This window comes from Ranitomeya imitator, chromosome 1 (assembly GCF_032444005.1).
Source record: "Ranitomeya imitator isolate aRanImi1 chromosome 1, aRanImi1.pri, whole genome shotgun sequence".
NCBI classification, from domain to species: domain Eukaryota; kingdom Metazoa; phylum Chordata; class Amphibia; order Anura; family Dendrobatidae; genus Ranitomeya; species Ranitomeya imitator.
In genome coordinates this window covers 899,428,887-899,451,093 of record NC_091282.1, presented here as the reverse complement: position 1 = coordinate 899,451,093, position 22,207 = coordinate 899,428,887, and the positions used below count along the sequence as shown (strand labels likewise).

The 22,207-nt window shown below is 41.0% G+C and overlaps 1 protein-coding gene across 6 annotated transcripts in view; it reads left to right on the top strand.

The window, feature by feature from the left end:
• The window catches only part of WDFY3 (WD repeat and FYVE domain containing 3), a 382,468-nt gene that overhangs the window by 139,478 nt on the left and 220,783 nt on the right, over window positions 1-22,207 (top strand). For all 6 annotated transcript variants that reach the window (XM_069743279.1, XM_069743265.1, XM_069743271.1 and 3 more), the window contains exons 6-7: window positions 1,472-1,581; window positions 2,633-2,794. In XM_069743279.1, the coding sequence (XP_069599380.1) occupies window positions 1,472-1,581; window positions 2,633-2,794 (272 nt within the window). The remainder of the gene's footprint in view (window positions 1-1,471; window positions 1,582-2,632; window positions 2,795-22,207) is intronic.

The window sequence follows — 22,207 nt, the reverse complement described above, 5'->3', positions numbered from 1 at the left end:
AATGACTCCTAGTAGATTATAGTTAGAGTATCTGGAATAATCTTGCCTGTATGGATTTTTCCTGGTGTGTTGATTGGAGTTTTAATTAAGTTGCTGCAAGATGTACATGAAGTGGTGATAGTGAAGCTAAAATACAATATAGGATCATAGGATCAAGGGTCCAGTGCCAATTGCTGATTATGATTATTGCATTCTCAGAATTTTTCAACCCCTTCATGACAGGTGTCTTTAGTACTTAAATGCACAGTAGCATCTATCTGCAAGAGCGCATCGCTTGTCGGTAGATGCCATTTTGTTGGAGCAAAATAAAATAAATTGGCTCCAGCAAGCGATAGATGCTACTGTGCATGCGCCGGCGCCATTTTGCTGAAGTTAAATAAAGTTCAAGGAGTCCTGGAAGTGATGATATGGCCTCCACAAATCCCTGATTTCAACATCAAGTCTCCATGGGATTACATGAAGAAAAAAAAAGGATTTGCACAAGCCTACATCCACAGAAGATCTGTGTTTAGTTCAACCTCCCTGCAGAGTTCCTTCAAAAACTGTGCAGTTTGTACCCAGAAGACTTAATGCTTTGTTACACCCAACAGTGGTGCAAGTGGATTTGTGAACCCACTGTGCCACAAGGCCGGTCCAGCCTAGGAAGGGGCGTAGCTAAGCGACTGCCTGGTGTTCATTGGAGGTCCTGATGGTTGCGTCCGACTGGGTTGTGGGTAGCCGCTAGATTCCACTCCTAGTCAGATACCTATACAGCAGCTGCTGAGGTTTGCGGACACTGATTAAGTCTCCCTTGAGATACAATAGTCTAGGAAACTGAATCAGGGACAGACTGTACACTGACTGGAGGACAATGTTCAGTCACTGATCTCACTGGGACCAAGGGTCTTCGGGAACAGGGCTGACCACACCAGAACCAGGGAATAAGGGTTCTGGAAACTGACTGCATCGGGACCAGGGATTCAGGTATAGGTCACTGGCCACACTGGGACCAGGTAAATGGGTACATGACACTGGCCTCTCCGGGACCAGGGATTCGACCAAGGGACCTTACAACTGCACTGGTAGAACACCACATTACCTAATAACTAAACTTGTTGCTTGACGACTCCATAAGGGGGAGGGAGTCTTTTATACAGGACTATTCCCAGCAATTGACTGGGAGCCATCTTTCAGGTGTGCATCATTACACTAAAAGCCTCTCAGCAACAATCTGAGGGCATTTGCTATATGTGCGCTGCCCCTTTCAAGAGCAGGGGAGCGCGCACACTAGGCACTCCGCCGGGGAGTGCGGCGCATGCTGCAGTAAGGAAGCACACCGCACCAGGGACCACACCAGGGGGCTGGGGGGATGCAGACCATAGCGCTACATGCTTTGATGCTATTCTTAAGGCAAAGGTGGTCATACCAAATATTAATTTGATGTAGATTCCTCTTTAGATCAGATTCCTTACAGTCGATTTTGTTTTCGCAGAGGCTGCAAGTCGAGCCATAGTACAATTTCTTGAAATCAACCAGAGTGAGGAGACCAGCAGAGGGTGGATGCTCCTTACAGTGATTAATCTCTTGGCTTCATCTGGTCAGGTAAGTTGTTTTTTTGCTCTCCTGTCACCAGGACCATCTACAATTATATTCAATGGTGATCAATCATATTATTAAGAATACTCATCATGGCTACCCAACACACATTTCCCAGGTGTTCTCAATATTATTGAGTTAATGGATGGCTCACTTTTCTGGTAACTTTCCGCTTTTTTAATATATATTGTTAGATTATTATGAATAGATTTACTATTCAATAGGATAACAAAATGCCGATTGAACTCTTAATAGGTCTTTAATTAGTCTGAGGAAAAGAATCTAGATGAGATCACCACAATAGTGCCGCTTACCCATTGGCGCCTATATGTTAGTTATGACTAATTTTGAAATATGAAACCACACCAACAATATCCAACTCATTAGATTGATTACATTTTTTTATAAAAACATCCACCTGGCTTTTTTTTTGTTGTTGATTCTAAGTTTGACGATTTGTAGAACCAAATTGTAATCTGAATCGGAAATCTAGGAATATTCTAAAATTTTGTCTTTCAAAAGAACAATAGATCATGATTTAATTTCTTGAATTTAATGGTTTTCACAGATAAATTAAATATTGTGGTGATAATTAGTGATGAGCGAATATACTCGTTACTCGAGATTTCTCGAGCATGCTCGGGGGACCTCCGAGTATTTTTTAGTGCTCGGAGATTTAGTTTTTCTTGCCGCAGCTGAATGATTTACATCTGTTAGCCAGCATAAGTTCATTTGGGGATTCCCTAGCAACCAGGCAACCCCCACATGCACTTATACTGGCTAACAGATGTAAATCATTCAGCTGCGGCAAGAAAAACTAAAACTCTGAGCACTAAAAAATACTCGGAGGACCCCCGAGCATGCTCGAGCAACTCTGGTCAGTTGTCTGACCTTATACAATGCTTTAATATATTCTTAGTAATTATAACGCTAAATTGTCAAGCCCTCCCCTTTATAGAATATCAATGTAGAATTCTTTTTCCAATCATAGCAGTACCTTCTTTTAATGTTTGATATGGCTACAGTGTTATATTCTTTTTTTTTTTTTTTTCCTTAGAAAACTGTGGACTGCATGACTACAATGTCCGTACCCTCCACGCTCATTAAATGCCTATACCTGTTTTTTGACCTCCCGCATGTGCCTGAGGTTCCTGGAGGAGCAGAAAATGAGTTACCCCTGGCAGAACGTAGAGCCTTACTTCAGAAAGTCTTTGTACAGGTAAAAACCTGTCATTCTACGAATACTGATACCATTACAGCAACAGGAGTGAAATATATTGCCTTCTTCTGTAAAGACAAGGAATGCATGAAAGACAAGGAGCCAACCATAGAACATTGGATCATGGGTGGGAGGGGGAAGAGTAGCTTAAAGTTCCCCTTGACTTTCCAAAAGTAAGTTTTACTGTATTTTTTGGACTATAAGACGCACTGGACTATAAGACGCACCCAGGTTTTAGAGGTGGAAAATAGGGAAAAAAATATTTGAAGCAAAAAAGGTGGTAAAATATTTAATAACATAAACATATCCTGAACTATCCTGACAAATGAAGAAATACTGATATATACTATTGCAGGTTACACATTCTCCATTTCAGTATGTGTAGAAAGAAACTTAAATTACAGCAGTCCTTTACTTTCTCCTTGCTTTTGGCTGCTGCAGAACCTGTTTAGTGAGAGTAATGGATCAGATAGAAGTGTAAATAGAAAGACAAACCGAGATTGACATACAGCGAGCATAACAAAAATTAAGTAAAAAAAGAATGACTGTTTTTTAGACAGCTTATTGCTTAAGAAAGACAGGAGATTACAGCAGCATCATCACAGGTAGGCAGGTAGCCTTTATTTCTGCCTTCTGGACGAGCTTGCAGGCATTTACAGCTGGTCACCAATTTGCAGTGTTAAGTCCTTCTCAGTCCCTGGCTTACTAGAGGTAGGGATCCTAAGTAAATGACACGCAAACAAGGTATTGTGTGATCATATACAAGGGAAGCCCAGGAGCACATCTCTCTCTCTGGGCTTTGCCCTCCCTTTATATAGAAAATAATTATTCTTTTACAGACATGCGCACAAGCGCTCATATTTCACTATCTCTTACATAAACAATCTATACCAGTCTTTATCAGTAGAAAGTTACATCATCTGGAAGGTGAATGAAAGGCTGCTATTGAAAGAAGGAATGCACACATGATTACTTCCATAAAAGGAAATGTCAAGTCAGCAGAAATGTATCTTGTTGTAAGCGAGATTTCTCAGGAAGAAGATAAGATGGATTCCTTTAGTTCAGTCTGATCTCCACAATTCCCCCCTTTGACATTTTCTTTTATTTATTTTATTACCACAGGGCCAAAGACAAAGCCTTTATTTGGTATTACACATGTACATGCTTGTATTCAATAAGAGAATCAAATCTAGTATTAATTCTTCCATTTAACTCTCGCAACCTTTTCTTTGTTTTGCAATAAGTACAGATATTACAAAGGGATAGCAAAATAAGCGCAATAATCAGTATTAGCAAAGGATAACATAAGAGAAGAAGGAAAAAAAAAACTTTATACTCTTGCATCTATTACACAAAGTTTATCTGTGCATACTGAGATACTCTTGAGCACAATCTGGAATAGTACGTATATGACTACAATAATCATAACTATATGTATTATGCTCTGCATAATCCCGGTAACCCACCCACCGATTCCTCTGAACCAGTTGGCTGGGTTAAGAAAAGAAAAGATATCTGACCACCAGCTATCCTTATTCTGGTCATTGTCTTTGTCATACTGATCTCTGAGTCGTTGTACGTCCTTTAATTTAAATGTCATACTCATAGTACTATTCGGGTCTATATAATGACAGCAGGTGGGTCCGATGATTTGACACATACCCCCTTGTGAGGCAGTTAGGTAATCCAATACCAGGGTATGTTGGTTAGTGACTATTATAAGCTGATTCTGTACAGCTATACTAGTGTTTAGTATATCCAATATATCCCAGATCTGATCATCTAGATAATCCGTGGCTCTAACTAATTTATCCCACATCTGTGTTAACATAGGATAAATAAAAATGGTACTAGCAATTTTGTTAGGAATTCCCATTTGTACTATATGTGGCCTCCCCGAGGGACGTGGTGAGTTATCTGCAGCTCTTTTATATAGTGTGTGCTTGGGCACGGCTTGCATATTCACTTGTTTATTTGAAATTATGAATGTAGCCGGGGTTAGGCGTCCTAATGTACAAGTACCCTTTATACCTACGGGAAGCCATTTATATGCTCCTTCTCCGCATATCCAAAATGTACCTTCAGGCAGATCCCATAGAGCTGAGTGCTGCAATACCAATCTGTGAGCCAAGTCCACAAATCTAGATACATTCTGAAGCATACACCAAGAGGGTTTTTGTCCCAAGGGGCTACAGTACCCGGCTGCGGGATTCCCACATACAGGCATTCCTTTGATATACTCATCGGATTTATTACAAACCAGGTTCCCCAGCTTACTTGTACAACTGTTTGCATCACCTTGGGGGAACAATTTAGAATGTTTCCATTTTCTATTATGTATGTATCTTTCCAATACTACAGGTTTGAAAGCATCAGAGGGGGGGACGGTTGTACTGAAACTAAGCTGTAGATTTTCTGTGGGGACCTGTCCTAAATTAGTTAATCCAGTCTTATTTCTAGGTACCCATTTTCCTCCCCTAAATGCTAAATATTGTAGATGTGTGTTACTCCCTGAGAGATTACCCTGCCACCAAGGAAATTCTACCCATCCCACAATTGGTATGGCGATTGTAGTATTCCACAGCCTAGCATTACCAATTTGGTTGTTGGCCAGGTTGTCTGAACAATTAGGCCAAGCGAATATTTCTTCTGCTAATACGGGAACTGCTAGAAAAGGTATACTTGTGGCTGATACCGGCGAATGGGTACAGATCCAACAATCTGTCAGGGTTTGTGTATTGTTTAACAAGTCATGCACTAATTTTCTATGATGTTGTACGAATCTATTGTTCAAAGGGGCTACAGAATTCAGTCTATCCCACGCCTCCGTTGAGGTTATCATTATTAACATCAATATCATGAGTTTATACTGCTTTTCTTGCAATGGCTTGCATGTATCCATGATGCCTTTCCTTCAAGCTTGACTGATGTAGGTGTTGTCAACAGGACTTGGAAGGGTCCGTCAAACCTTGGTTCTAGAGCCTTTCTGGTGTGTCTTTTTACATAGACTTGATCACCTGGTTCCAACTTGTGACTTCCTTCTGTGTTGTCAGGATCTGGAAGGGAAGCAAAAACTTGTGCATGCACCTTAGTTAATTGTTTCTGAAGATTTTGCACATAAGAAGTCAATGACTCAATATTTAACACAAGTTGCTGTGGAAAATAACATCCTAAATTGGCAGTCCTGCCAAACAAAATTTCATATGGAGACAGTTTAGTCTTACCCCTTGGGGTATTACGTATTGAGTAAAGGGCCAGTGAAAGGCATTCTGTCCAAGGCTTTCCTGTTTCAGCCATGGCTTTCTGTATTTTTAATTTTAAAGTTCCATTCATGCGTTCCACCTTACCAGAACTTTGAGGATGGTACGGAGTGTGTAACTGACTTTCAACACCCAACATTTTCAGTACATTTTGAAATATTTCTCCAGTGAAATGAGTACCCCTATCTGACTCGATCACTTCAGGGAGACCGTAACGGGGTATCAGTTCGGCAACTAGCTTTACAGCAGTGTTTTTAGCTGAAGCCTTCCGAACTGGATAGGCCTCTGGCCACCCCGAGAACATGTCCACACATACCAACACATACTCATACCCATTACTTTTTGGCAGCTGGATAAAGTCTATTTGTAATCGCTGAAACGGGTAGAGAGGTCGGACGTGGTGCTTCATAGGGGTCTTTGCTGTCTGTCCGGGATTATGTGTCAGGCATATAGCGCATGCAGCACAATAGTCTCTTGCATAGTTGCCAAAACCTGGAGCCAACCAGACTTGTTTTGCCAGTAGTGTCATTGCATTTGCAGACACATGAGTAGGGTGGTGCAGTCCACCAACTACAATCGGATACCAGGCTCTAGGTAGACATATTAGTCCATCTTTCTTCCAAATTCCCGCTTGTTCTTCTGCCCCTTCCTTTTTCCACCTGTCCCTCTCCTCTTCTCCTGCATCTTCCTGTGCTTGTCTCAGTCTATCTTCAGTATTTTCTGTGGGGTTTACAGTATGAACCTGTTGTAAGGGTTTGACAGCTGCTGCTTTGGCTGCTTTATCAGCCCTATCATTTCCCCTAGATTCCCTAGTGTCGAGTCTCACATGTGCAGCTACCTTGATTACTGCTACTTCTTTTGTTTCTTGTGCAGCCTCTAAGATCTGTTTGATCAGAGAAGCATGTTTTACAGGTTGTCCTGACGCTGTCATGTAACCTCTAGCTCTCCAGATTACTCCAAAATCAAATACAATACCATGTGCATACCTAGAATCAGTGTATATATTAGCTGTCTGGTTCTCAGCTATTTTAAGAGCTTCAATCAATGCTGTTAGTTCTGCTTCTTGTGCAGACTGTTTCGGTGGAAGTGGTTCTGCTTTGAGAGTTTCAGATTCTGACACAACTGCATACCCTGTATGGAAGTTACCTGTGTCATCTGCAAACCTACTACCATCTATAAACAGCTCTAAATCTGGATTTTGAAGTGGTGTTTCGGATACATTGGGTAAGCCTACCGTTTCTTGTAAAATGAGCTCTGTACAATCATGTGTGTCTGTAGGGAAAAAATTTGCGTGTGGATCAGTGTCCTTATTCCCCCCTTCAGACTCGAGAGGTAGCAGTGTAGCTATATTGAGAGTCTGAAGCCTAGCAAATGTGATAGTAGAGGGGAGCAACAAAGAACACTGTAGCCGCAAATGTCTGGCCATGGAAATGTGTTTTGGTTGGACCTGGTTTAATATCCCATAAACATCATGTGTAGTTTGAACTGTGAGTGGATACTCTAGGACAATTTCTGATGCTTTGTCCAACAATAGTGAGACAGCAACAACTACACGTACACAGGTTGGCGCTGCTCTAGCTACGGGATCTAACCTTGCTGAAAGATATGCAATTGGTCTTTGTTTCCCTGCATGCTTCTGGGTAAGAACTCCTGTAGCATGGGAATCAACTTCTGCAGCCATAAGCTGAAACGGTTTGGTGTAGTCTGGTAGCCCTAACGCTGGAGCTGAAACAAGGGCATCTTTTAATTGTTGGAACGAAATCTGACCTTCTTTTGTCAACAAATAAGGTTCACTTTTTACACAGTCATACAGTGGTTGCATTAGTTGACTGGCATGTATAATCCATTGTCTACAATGAGACACTATTCCTAAAAATGCTCGTAGCTGTTTATGATTTCTAGGCTCATTCATCTGTCTTATTGCTTCAGTTCTTTGTGGTGTAAGATGCTTTTTACCTTGAGAAATGCAATGACCTAGAAAGACCACTTTGGTCTGACAAACTTGTAGCTTTTGTCTATTCACTTTACACCCTTCTTTTTCTAAAAAACATAGTAAACTCACAGTGGACCTTTCTGCAGTTTCTAGATCTGGGCAGCAAAGTAGTAGGTCATCCACATACTGCAAAATTACTACCTGTGGTTCGGGTTCAAACCTCTGAAGGACTGTTTGTAGGGCATTTGAATAAAGAGTAGGGGAGTGTATCATTCCCTGTGGAAGGCGTGTCCACGCCAACTGTTTGCCCTTAAATGTAAATGCAAACAAATGCCAACTATCTTGGTGTAAAGGAACCGAGAAAAATGCATTTGAAAGATCTATTACAGTAAATACTTGAGAACTGGCTGGTATCTGTGATAGTAACGTATGAGGATTGGGTACAACTGGGGTGATTGGATCTAGAACTTTGTTTATTTCTCTTAAATCATGTACCATACGATATTTGGGCATAGAACTCTTATCAAGAGTTCTCTTTTTGACTGGATACAGAGGAGTGTTAGCAGGTGATTGTATCTCTACCAAAACTCCTTTCTCTTTATATCCCTCTATCTGTTTTGTAATCGCTAGTTCCTGCTGGGCACTCACAGGGTATTGTCTGAGCTGTGGGAGAACAGTTCCTGGTTGCACAGATAGTTTTACAGGAGAGATATGCAATAGTCCCACATCGGTGTCACCCTGTGCCCACAGTGTTTCTGGGACCATTGAGAGGTCTAGATCTGTGGTGTACTCTTTTTCTTCAGCATAATCCTCAAAAGCCTGAATTCTAACATATTGTTCTAATGTTTCTGCATCATCAGGGATAGTCAGTATAACTGTGCCATCTTCCCTAAAATTGATGTTAGCTTCTAATTTCTTTAGGACATCAGTTCCTAACAAACATGTTGGGGCACCTCTGGCATACAAAAATCTGGATGCAAAACATTTAGGTCCTAATGAGACCTCTAGGGGCACAGTATATGGCAGTGTTCGAATTACCCCATCATAACCCTCAGCAAAAGTTGTTTGTTCTGAAATATCTTCCGGATTCGGAAGAAAATCTTGATTCAAAATTGAGGAAGTTGCACCTGTATCTATCAAAAATGGAATCTCTCTCCCCCCCACATTCACCTGTATCATAGGTCTTCTAGCTGGTAGGGAAGTTTGTAACACATCGAGTCAATCTGAATCTGGTATGGGACCATCTATGATGGTAGATTTCTGCTTGTTGTCCGTTTGGGGAGGGTTATTTCTGGGAACAAATTTGCCTGACTTTATATCTGCCAACTTCTTCCTGCACTCTCTTTGGAAATGACCTGGCTTTTTACAGTAGTGGCAAGGAAAGTTGTGTCTCACTCTTCCTCCTGTATTAGCTTGTGCTATTCTAACAGGCTTACGATTCTCTCTCATATCCATGACTATTCCTAAACATCGTTGTTTCACAATATTTGGTTGTTCAATTGTTCTCCAATCTGGAGTAGAGGATTTAAATTTTTCTCTGATTTTCGGATCTAGCCCCTCTATTAATTGTTTTGTAAAAAGTCTCCTTACTGAAGCATCAGTCAAATCCAATCCTTCATCCCTAAAGCTATTTTCTAATTCTTGACTATATTCTTCAATACTTTGCCCAAATTTCTGCATAATCACACCCGTAGATCCCCTTTCCCTCTGTTTTTCTCTCATGAAAATTATTAATGCCTCTGTGAACTGGGTACCTGATGCTTCTGTCTGTAAGGCACCCCCTTCTGCCACTGGTCTATTGGGCTGTAGGTGTGTCAATAATTCCTGAAAAAGTCCGGGGGACATTTTCATTCTACATAATTCTTCCCCGTCCGCCCAGACCCCAGCATGAGTCTGCATGATTTGTTGTATGTATTGTGCAAATCGGATGGGATATTGAGTGGGATCAGGCGCATTATGCAGGAGGGACATACCTTCAGCAGGGGACCAAGGAAAATACTGTCGGGTCTGGTGATATCTAGTTCCCATTACCCCGTCAGCACCAGGTTCCCTAAAGGGTCTTGGTACTACCCTAACAGGGGCAAGTACAGCGCCATGTCTAGGTGTACCACAGACTAGGCAATCATTTCTCCAATCTGGATTTTGTTGTCCACAGTGTGAACATACCCATCCTCCTACCCCACCAAGATTGGGATACAAGGCTGGAAATTGTTTTCCTCCTTCTGCTCCTCCAGATGGTACAAATGATTGGGCTTTTGGATCTAGGTAAGGTGGTGGGATTATGTCACAACTTTTTCCCTTCCCCATAATCCATTTGGAAGTGTCTGGATCATACTTCCAATTCTCCTCTTTAGCTGTTTTTGAGACCTCTATCATACAGTGTATGATTTCTTCCCACCCATTGTCTTTGATAATTCCACCTCGTTCTTTACTCAGTTTTTCCCATTCTGTACTGAACATAAGTGCTTCTGAAATTCCCAATTTTTCTCTTACCCTTCTAATCTGACTTCTGACTGTCTTCCCACATCTTTCCTGTATGATATCTGCTGCTTCCACTTGTCCTAAGACGGTTTTTGTCTGTTTATTTCCCATTTTTCTTTTTTTTTTTTTCTTTCTTTCAATATTAGCTATTTCTACCCCAGGTGACGTTTGGACAATCACTTATCCTAGGTGATGTCTCGTTGCCTTCTCTCCTAGGGAGCTAAAATATTGAAGGGCTGATCTGCTCCATTCTTTCTAATGTGCAGAATGTACTTAAGTGCTATTATGCACGCAAACAGACCCAGCAACACCATACAGATCACAAAACTTTCTGTGTCAGTTAGCATACTTGTCCCAGGCTCATGGACCCGCGTCCTGGGCTCATTCTATCAAACCTTATCCAGAAATGAAGGAGGTTAAGCACTTAAATGAGAGTCAAGCATGGGCGGAGGTCTCCCCGAAAGGACGCAACCACATGACCCAGTTAGGCTGACTTCCGTGTATAAGGCTTATACCCCAACTATTTCGGCTTATTTTTCTACGCACTTTTGCTCTTCTTTCACAACATACCACAACCTTCACTCTGTTCACACACTGCCAGGGACAGGACTCATAAATCTATACAATATAGTAACCCGAGTTTTATAGGTATCTACTCACTACTAGACTAACCCAGCATGACACGGCTCATAGAGATCTTTCGGATAATACAAGGCAGATAAAAGAGAACTAATAATGTCTCTTACCTGGCCAGGTTTTTCAGTTCATTTGCCGTCCATTATCCCAGATCTCCATTGTCCGTATCTGCAGGTGAATCTCGAGCAAATACTCTCATCTCGGGTCCCTGTTCGGTGCGCCAAAGAAATGTTAAGTCCTTCTCAGTCCCTGGCTTACTAGAGGTAGGGATCCTAAGTAAATGACACGCAAACAAGGTATTGTGTGATCATATACAAGGGAAGCCCAGGAGCACATCTCTCTCTCTGGGCTTTGCCCTCCCTTTATATAGAAAAGAATTATTCTTTTACAGACATGCGCACAAGCGCTCATATTTCACTATCTCTTACATAAACAATCTATACCAGTCTTTATCAGTAGAAAGTTACATCATCTGGAAGGTGAATGAAAGGCTGCTATTGAAAGAAGGAATGCACACATGATTACTTCCATAAAAGGAAATGTCAAGTCAGCAGAAATGTATCTTGTTGTAAGCGAGATTTCTCAGGAAGAAGATAAGATGGATTCCTTTAGTTCAGTCTGATCTCCACAGCAGCTAAACTGTATTTCTACCTGGACAACAGCTTGGAGGTAGACATTAAAGCAATATTAAAATAGTCCTTTAGTACAATAAACCTGGCATAAGTAGTAATGGATATCTTCTGCTTATGTTATTTTTGCTTTCAATTGCATTTCTTTATCAACTGGTACATTTTCCATCAACTTCAAAGCGGGAATCTTATGTATTTAAAATAAGATATTTCAGAATACATTAAGAAAATGTTTCTCTAAAAAAGTCAAAAATAAAAAGCTACTAAACATCACATCATAAAAGCCCATCAACAATCTTTGCCGTGATTGTTAGACTAAAGTTAAGCCTGTCTTTTTTTTCTTTTTCTTATTGTTTTCCTATTGGGAACAATGCCCCTTAACCTTTTTTTTTTCACTAGCATACATGTCATGGTGTAACGATTATCTAATGTAGCCTTTTTTCTCATTACTGGTCAACCAGATTTCATTAATGTGTATACATGGTAGTTGCTAAAATTAGCAAATTTCACTTGATATTTGTTCTGTAACATTCTAGATTTCGTGGCTGGATTGCTTTAAGAATTTCTAGATCACGCCAAGCAGGACCTTCTCTAAATTTGATGTTAATACTATTTAACCCCTTCACGACTTTCGACTTGCATGTATGTCAAGAGTCATGTCCCTACCTTGGATGCAGGCTCCCACGCCGAGCCCACATCTTTCCCAGCACATGATGATTGATTTAATCAGCCATCATGTGCCTTAAACAGCCGCAGGTGAAGCTGACCTCCACCTGTGACTTTTAACCCGTGTGAAAGAAAGCCTGTGGCTGGCGTTCATAGGAGATGCATAGCGGTGCATCAGTATTGCTATATAACAGACTAACACAGCTTCAAGCTATTAAGCATAGTAAAAAGTGGAAAAAAACAAGTTTAAAAAAAGGACTAAGAGGCGATCTAAACATCATATTTGCTCTAAAATGGTATTAGTAAAAATGTCAGCTCATGGCACAAAAAATAAGTGCTCACACAGCCTCAGAATCGCCAAAAATTAAAACGTTACGGGTCTTGAAAATGGCAACAAAAGCTAAAGTTTACCATATACTGAACAGTGTAAATAAAAAAAATAAAAAACAGTTGTGAAATTGCACTTTTTTTTTCAGTTTCAATGCTTTTGGAATTTTCCAATGCATCACATAATAAAAGAAATCGAATCATTCAAAAGTACAACTCGTCCCACAAAAAACAAGCCCTAATACAGTTATAAAGACAGAAAAATAAAAAAGGTTATGACTCTTTGAATTCTTTGAAGAAGGAAAAGAGAAAAAAAAAAAAGGGGGGAAATCGTCTGGGGGTGAGGGGGTGAATGTTTATTAGAAGACCCATGTTAATTGTGTTTACAGGGGTTATCCCAGAAATATATATTCCAATTGAAGACTGATTATATTGACCCTTAGTGCGGAACTAATTTTCACCTTCCTGACCAGGCCAAATATTTTAAATCTGACCAATGTCCTTTTATGAGGTTATAACTCTGGAATGCTTCAATCTATCCCACTGATTCCGAGACCGTTTTTTCGTGACATAATGTACTTCACGTTACTTGTAAATTTTGGTGTATATCATGATTTGCGTATGTTTATGGAAATATAGAAAATGCGACAAATTTCACAATTTTCAAACTTTACATTTTTATGCCCTTAAACCAGATAGTTATAAAACACTAATTAATAACATTTCTCATATGCCTACTTTATCTGCATAATTGTTTTAAGCATAAATTTTTTTGTTAAGAAGTTAGAAGGGTTAAAAGTAGATCAGCAATTTCTTATTTTTTCATCACAATTTACAAAACCATTTTTTTTGACCACCACCTCACATTTGAAGTTACTTTGGGGGCCTATATAACAGAAAATACTCCAAAATGACACCATTCTAAAAGCTGCACCCCTCAAGGTGCTCAAAACCACATTCAAGAAGTTTATTAAGCTTTCAGGTGATTCACTGAAATTAATCGAATGTGGAAGGAAAAAATACACATTTTACATGTTTTTTTCACAGTAATTTTACTTTTGCCCCAAATGTTTTACTTTCACAAGGGTAACAGGAGAAAATGAACCACAACATTTGTTTTACAATTTCTCTTGAGTGTGCCAATACCCCATATATGGGGGGGGAAACTACTGTTTGGGCACACTGCAGGGCGCGGAAGGGAAGCAGCACTGTTTGCCTTTTTGAATGCAAAAGTGGCTGGAATAGAGAGCAAAAGCCATGTTGCGTTGTGCCTAAACAGTGAAACCCCCCCACCACACAAGTGACCCCATTTTGAAAACTACACCCATTAAGGATTTTATCCATGTATAATGAGGAATTTAAACCCAAAAGTATTACACATAATTTGATAGCATTAGGTCGTCATATTGAATATGTCATCATTAGTTTTGAGCGCAAGTTCTCTCTACTCGATTTTGCATCGGTTGCTTCGGTATTCACCAAGTATCGGGGGTTCTCAAACGACTTGCTCGAATCTCCACCCCGCATATTTTGCTGCTGTTAGACACCCCGAAAAAACATGCAGGTATTGCAATCCCAGCATGTTTTTGGCTGTCTTAACAGCAGTGAAACATTCGGGGTGGAGACTCTCAAATCCGCGAGACTTGATTCGTACCCGTGCACCCCGATGTTAACATGTAGGGACTGCAAAACTATAGATAGTCTCTAAAATAACTCTCAAATTGAAACAGTATCAAAAAGTATAATCCAGAATAGGCGGCAATATTCTTAGTTTGCTGCAATTTATATGTATCCCAGGCTGTCTAGCACAAACAATGAAACAATGGAAATTATTATATTATTTGCTGTTCAATTTGCTCATTGGACTACAGAGTCCACTGTCCTCTCCTATATACTAAAATCCCTCTCCCGTCATTCTTGACAAGGTACGTTTTGCTCATGTTGTGTGTGTGTGTATAATATACCGCAACGTCATCACACCCTGGGACCGGAAGCTGCCGTGTGCACCGCGCACAGGCGACAGAACTACAAGGGGCCCTCGAATCGGAAGGTGAGTATATGTTTATTTTTTACCTGTAACATACGTGGCTGGGCAATATACTACGTGGCTCTGTGCTGTATACTACGTGACTGGGCAATATACTACGCGGCTATGTGCTGTATACTACTTCACTGGGCAATATACTGCGTGCCTGGGCAATATACTGCGTGCCTGGGCAATATACTGTGTGCCTGGGCAATATACTACGTAGCTGGGCAATATACTACGTGGGCTGTGCAAATATATATATATATATATATACATATATATATATATATAATGTTATAGTACAGACTGTCTCATTTCTCATTTTCATCTCTCTCTCTCTCTATATATCTATCTATATCTATATCTATCTATCTATCTATCTATCTATCTATCTATCTATCTATCTATCTATCTATCTATATATATAGGATAAAGATGAGGTGCCATTCAGACCAGGATAGGGATGAGGAGCCCATGCAGATCAGGATGGGGATGAGGATGCTGTGCATACCAGGATGGTGATGAGGGGACAATGCAATCCGTTATCCCAGTTTTTTTGTGATAAAATTAGGTGCCTCTGCTTATACTGTAGTACTAGCTATTGAACCCGTTCTACGCCCGGGTGGCGAGCATTTATATTGGTATATGGTCTCCATCCTGGTATGTGCTGCTCCATCCTGTGTCCCCATCCTGTCATGTGCTGCTCCCATCCTGCGCCCCCATTCTGACATGTGGTGCTCCCATCCTGCGCCCCCGTTCTGTCATGTGCTGCCCTATTCTGTCATGTGCTGCTCCCATCCTGCGCCCCCGTTCTGTCATGTGCGGCTCCCATCCTGCGCCACCGTTCTTTAATTTGCTGCTCCCATCCATATGCCCCATACGCTGCTCCATAAAGGTTTATGGCCCCCATAAAATGCTCCATAGTATATGCCCCGTACACTGCTCCATAAAGGTTTATGGCCCCCATAAGATGCTCCATAGTATATGCCCCCGTACACTGCTCCATTATGGTTTTTGGCCCCATAAGATGCTCCATACTACATGCCCCCGTACACTGCTGCATTATGGTTTATGGCCCCATAAGATGCTCCATTATGGTTTATGGCCCCATAAGATGCTCCATTGTATATGCCCCGTATGCTGCTGCAATATATATATAAAAAAATATCATACTCACCTATGGTCGCTGGGCGCCGAGTGCTGGGGGGCCTGAGCAGGCGGGGACACCGGCGCGCTGTGGGGGTCAGGTGCCGGTATCGCCGCCAGCTCGGGCCCCCCAAGCACTTACTATATTCACCTGGCCCCGTTCCACCGCTGCGCGCATTAAGCGCGTCATCGCGCCCTCTGAACTGAAGGTCACAGGCCGAGGACTGGGAAGATGGCGGCGCACAGCGGTGGAACGGGGGCCAGGTGAATATAGCTCATACTTACCCTCCTGACGGTCCCTGCTTCTCTGTTGGAGATCGCGGTGTGCGTTCAGTGTTTACGCATACCGCGATCTCCTGGGAGCGTCACTCTGTGGGGGCCAGACTGCGCCAGCGCTTGCGTAGTCTATAAAGGCTTCGGACAGAGTGACGCTCCCAGCGTTATAAATATATATATATATATATATATATATATATATATATATAATCTCTATATATCTCGATCTATCTCTTCTTATATATCTATATATCTCTAGACATCTCTTCTTATATGTCTATATCTATCTCTCTCTCTCTATATATATCTATATATGTGTATATATATATATATATATATATATATATATATATATATATATATATATATATATATATATATATATATATATATATACTAGCTGAAGAGCCCGGCGTTGCCTGGGCATAGTAAATATCTGGTTAGTTATAGCACGTCACTTCTCTTATTTTCCCATCACGCCTCTCATTTTCCCAATCACATCTTTAATTTTCCCCCTCACATCTCTCATTTTCTCCCTCACACCTCTCATTTTCTCCCTCACTCCTCTCATTCCCGCCTAACACTTGTCATTTCGACCTCACATCTGTCATTTTCCGATCACTACACTATTTTCCCACACTCCTCTCATTTTGCACTCACACCTTTTCATTTTCACCTCACACCTCTCATTTTCACCTCAGTATATACATGTTTGTCATCTCCCTTATATATAGTATACACCTGTATGTCATCTCCTGTATATAGTATATACCTGTATGTCATCTCCCCTGTATATAGTATATACCTGCTGTCATCTCCCCTGTATATAGTATATACCTGTATATCATCTCCTCCTATATATAGTATATACCTGTATGTCATCTCCTCCTATATATAGTATATACCTGTATGTCATCTCCTCCTATATATAGTAAATACCTGTATGTCATCTCCTTCTATATATAGTATATACCTGTGTCATCTCCCCTGTATATAGTATATATCTGTGTGTCATCTCCTCCTGTATATAGTATATACCTGTATGTCATCTTCTATATATAGCATATACCTGTATGTCATCTCCTCCTGTATATAGTATATACCTGTAGGTAATCTGCTCCTGTATATAGTATATACCTGTGTGTCATCTCCTCCTGTATATAGTATATACCTGTATGTCATCTCCTCCTGTATATAGTATGTACCTGTATGTCATCTCCTCCTTTATATAGTATATACCTGTGTGTCATCTCTCCTGTATATAGTATATATCTGTGTGTCATCTCCCCTGTATATAGTATATACCTGTGTGATCTCCTGTATTAGACCTCGTTAACACGTTATTTGCTCAGTATTTTTACCTCAGTATTTGTAAGATAAATTGGCAGCCTGATAAATCCCCAGCCAACAGGAAGCCCTCCCCCTGGCAGTATATATTAGCTCACACATACACATAATAGACAGGTCATGTGACTGACAGCTGCCGTATTTCCTATATGGTACATTTGTTGCTCTTGTAGTTTGTCTGCTTATTAATCAGATTTTTATTTTTGAAGGCTAATACCAGACTTGTGTGTGTTTTAGGGTGAGTTTCGTTTGTCAAGTTGTGTGTGTTGAGTTTATATAGTATATACCTGTGTGTCATCTCTCCTGTATATAGTATATATCTGTGTCTCATCTCCCCTGTATATAGTATATACCTGTGTGATCTCCTGTATTAGACCTCGTTAACACGTTATTTGCTCAGTATTTTTACCTCAGTATTTGTAAGATAAATTGGCAGCCTGATAAATCCCCAGCCAACAGGAAGCCCTCCCCCTGGCAGTATATATTAGCTCACACATACACATAATAGACAGGTCATGTGACTGACAGCTGCCGTATTTCCTATATGGTACATTTGTTGCTCTTGTAGTTTGTCTGCTTATTAATCAGATTTTTATTTTTGAAGGCTAATACCAGAATTGTGTATGTTTTAGGGTGAGTTTCGTTTGTCAAGTTGTGTGTGTTGAGTTGCGTGTGGCGACATGCATGTAGCGACTTTTGTGAGATGAGTTTTGTGTGGCAACATGCGTGTAGCAACTTTTTGTGTGTCGAGTTGCATGTGACAGGTTAGTGTAGCAAGTTGTGTGCAGCAAGTTTTGCGCATGGCGAGTTTTGCGCGTGGTGAGTTTTATATCTGGTGCCTTTTGAGTATGTGCAAGTTTTGTGTGAGGCAACTTTTGCATGTGTTGCAAATTTTGTGCATGTGGCAATTTTTCCGCATGTGCAAGTTTTGCGTGTGGCGAGTTTTCCATGAGGTGAGTTTTGCACTTGTGGCGAGTTTTGCGTGAGCCTATTTTTTGCATGTGGCAAGTTTTGCGCGTGGCGAGTTTTGAGCGGCGACTTTTGTGTTTCGACTTTTATGTGGCGAGGTTGGTGTATGTGTGGTGAAATGTGTGCTGAGGGTGGTATATGTGTTCAAGCACGTGGTAGTGTGTGACGCATTTTGTGTGTGTGTTCATATCCCCGTATGTGGTGAGTATCTCATGTCGGGGTCCCACCTCAGCTAGTGTACGGTATATACTCTTTGGCGCCATCGCTCTCACTCTTTAAGTCCCCCTTGTTCACATCTGGCAGCTGTCAATTTGCCTCCAACACTTTTCCTTTCACTTTTCCCCATTATGTAGATAGGGGAAAAATAGTTTGGTGAATTGGAAAGCGCGGGGTTAAAATTTCACCTCACAACGTAGCCTATGACGCTCTCAGGGTCCAGACGTGTGACTGTGCAAAATTTTGTTTCTGTAGCTGCGACGCCTCCAACACTTTTCCTTTCACTTTTTTCCCCATTATGTAGATAGGGGCAAAATTGTTTGGTGAATTGGAAAGCGCGGGGTTAAAATTTCACCTCACAACGTAGCCTATGACGCTCTCAGGGTCCAGACGTGTGACTGTGCAAAATTTTGTGGCTGTAGCTGCGACGTTGCAGATGCCAATCCCGGACATACACACATACACACACACACACACACACACACACACACACACACACACACACACACACACACACACACACACACACACACACACACACACACACATTCAGCTTTATATAGTAGAGATATATATATATATATATATACACACACATATATTCGTCTAAGGGGTACTTCCGTCTGTCTGTCCTTCTTCTCACGGATATTCTTTGGTCCTGGCCTCTGTCTATCATGGAAATCCAAGTCGCTGATTGGTCGCCGCAAAACAGCCACGACCAATCAGCGACGGGCACTGTCCGGAAGAAAGTGGCCGGCGCCCGCTCCCCGCACTCACTGTCCCCGGCGCTCCGCTCCCCGCAGTCAGTGGCCGCCGCTCCGCTCCCCGCACTGTGTCCTCGGCGCTCCGCTCCCCGCACGCTCCATACTCCCCTCCGGCCACCGCATTCCGTTACCGCCGCTATTAACCCTGTGTGTCCCCAACCTTTTACTATTGATGCTGCCTATGCGGCATCAATAGTAAAAGAAACTAATGTTAAAAATAGTACAAAAACCAAAAAATTGCTATACTCACCCTCCGTTGTCCGCTGAGCCGCTGGTGCCCGCCGCCATCTTCCTTTCCCCCCCCCCCCCCGATGTTTTGCGAAAGTACCCATAACACCTAGCGGTCTCGTGAGACCGATAAGTCATATGGGTAATTTCGCAAAGCATCCTGGAAACGCAAGATGGCGGCAGCCACGCGCTCATCTGCACACGATCCCAGGAGGCGGACAGACGGGACGCTGAGGAGCAGTGACGACAATGGTGAGTATGTTCAACTACAAGGGGCCCTCGGATCGTTAGGTGAGTATGTTTATTTTTATTTTTTTTTAACCTATGACATACGTGGCTCGGTAATATAGTACGTCACTGGGCAATATCCTACGTGGCTCTGTGCTGTATATTATAAGGCTGTGCAATATACTACGTCGTTGTGCTATATACTACGTAGCTGGACAATATACTACGTGGCTGAACAATATACTACCTCGCTCTGCAATATTCTACATGGCTCTGTGCTGTATACTACGTGGCTGGGCAATATACTATGTAAATGGGCAATATACTACGTAACTGAGCAATATGCTACGTGGCTGGGCAATATACTACGTGGCTGAGCAATATACTACGTGACTGGGCAATATACTACGTGGCTGGGCAATATACTACGTGGCTGGGCAATATACTACGTGGCTGGGCAATATACTACGTGGCTGGGCAATATACTATGTGGCTGGGCAATATACTATGTGGCTGGGCAATATACTTCGTGGCTGGGCAATATACTACGTGGCTGGGCAATATACTTCGTGGCTGTGCAATATACTACGTGGACATGCATATTCTAGAATACCCGATGCGTTGGAATCGGGCAACCATCTAGTGTGTGTGTGTGTGTATATATACATACACACACACACACACACACACACACACACACACACACACACACACACACACATATATATAGGAAAACTACTGTTTGGGCGCATGGCAGGGCTCGGAAGGGAAGGAATTTTATAAATATATAAGTATATTGTATTATATATGTATATATTTTTCCACTTTTGTGTGTAAGTTATTATTATTTATTGTTATAGCGCCATTTATTCCATGGCGTTTTACATGTGAGGAGGGGTATACATAATAAAAACATGTACAATAATCTTAAACAAATACAAGTCATAACTGGTACAGGAGGAATGAGGACCCTGCCCGCGAAGGCTCACAATCTACAAGTTAGAATAGCTAGCTTACCAGCAAATTCCCATGTAGCTTATTTTTCTTCTGAACTCTTAGTTCTACAGTCAGACTACCATAGTAGTTGATTTGGATTTAAAATAAAAGGTGTAAAGCAGAAAATGTTTAGAATTTTAATTGTAGCTAATATTTGAGAATTTGCGATATATAATTCACCTGGTACTTTCGACACGTTTTATATCTCAGGATGTAGCAATGCAAAGAGTTTGACTTGGTGGCATGTTGCCCATAACCTGATGTAGCTATTTATCTCTAGGAGGAGCAGTACCAGGAATAATGGTCTAGTTTGAGTTCGGGTAAAGTCTCTAACTGAATCTGCATCAGAAATCATTATGTGCGCTACTGCTGCCTTTGCAATAGTTGTTTCCATCTGGCGTCAGCAGTTATCGATCTGTTTAATATCCCCACTGCAATTTCTTAATAGAATATTTGATAAGCCATCTGCCTCAGTGATCATTCCCAGTCTAAATGAGAATTTTCAGTCCTAGCTTAAGAACTTCATCTTCATTATATTCTGTGGCAGGGAATTATTAAGTCTTTGTGTTGCTGGTATTAAAAGGAAATTATAAATTCAGAAACCAAACTTTTACTTGTAACATTTTCATTGTTTGAAGAGTTCATATTAATCATAGAAAATTGACTTTTTGTAATTAAGCAAATATGTGGAAGACTAAGGCTTGGCTACGAGTAGGAGTGATGTTTTCACATTTGGGTAGATGTTTTTAATAATCAAATCTGCTAAATGTGTAGCAAAATCTAACATGCATGTATATGTCTAAAAAGATGTCTAGAAAAGAGTGTGAGCTATATCTCTTAAAGAGTAACTAAACTTTTTTTTTTTTTTTTTTAGTATTATCTTTCAGGCATCATAAATTTTATTAATTTTTGTAATACTTTCCCCTTATTTTGCTTTTCTCTCTTCCAAACACTAATCTGCACTGTTTCAGTGCCTGGTTCATGCTCCTTTTAGAAGCTCTGTGCTCAGACAAGTGGCCATTGATATGTACTGCAGTGTAGTGTTTGGGAGAAAAGGAAGCCAAATAATGTAATGATTTATATTAGAAAGCCTCATAATTTTGTAGTGTTGGGAAGATAAAGAAAAACAGTTGTTGTTTTTTGTTTTTTAAATGGCGTGCACCAATTAGTTTGCCCAGTATGCTGGTGTTCAAGTACCTACAACTAATGTGGCATCAGAAGAGGAAAAAAAAATTTGTTGCATTTCTTGATATCTTTTCTACTTTTATGCTGTCAAATTATG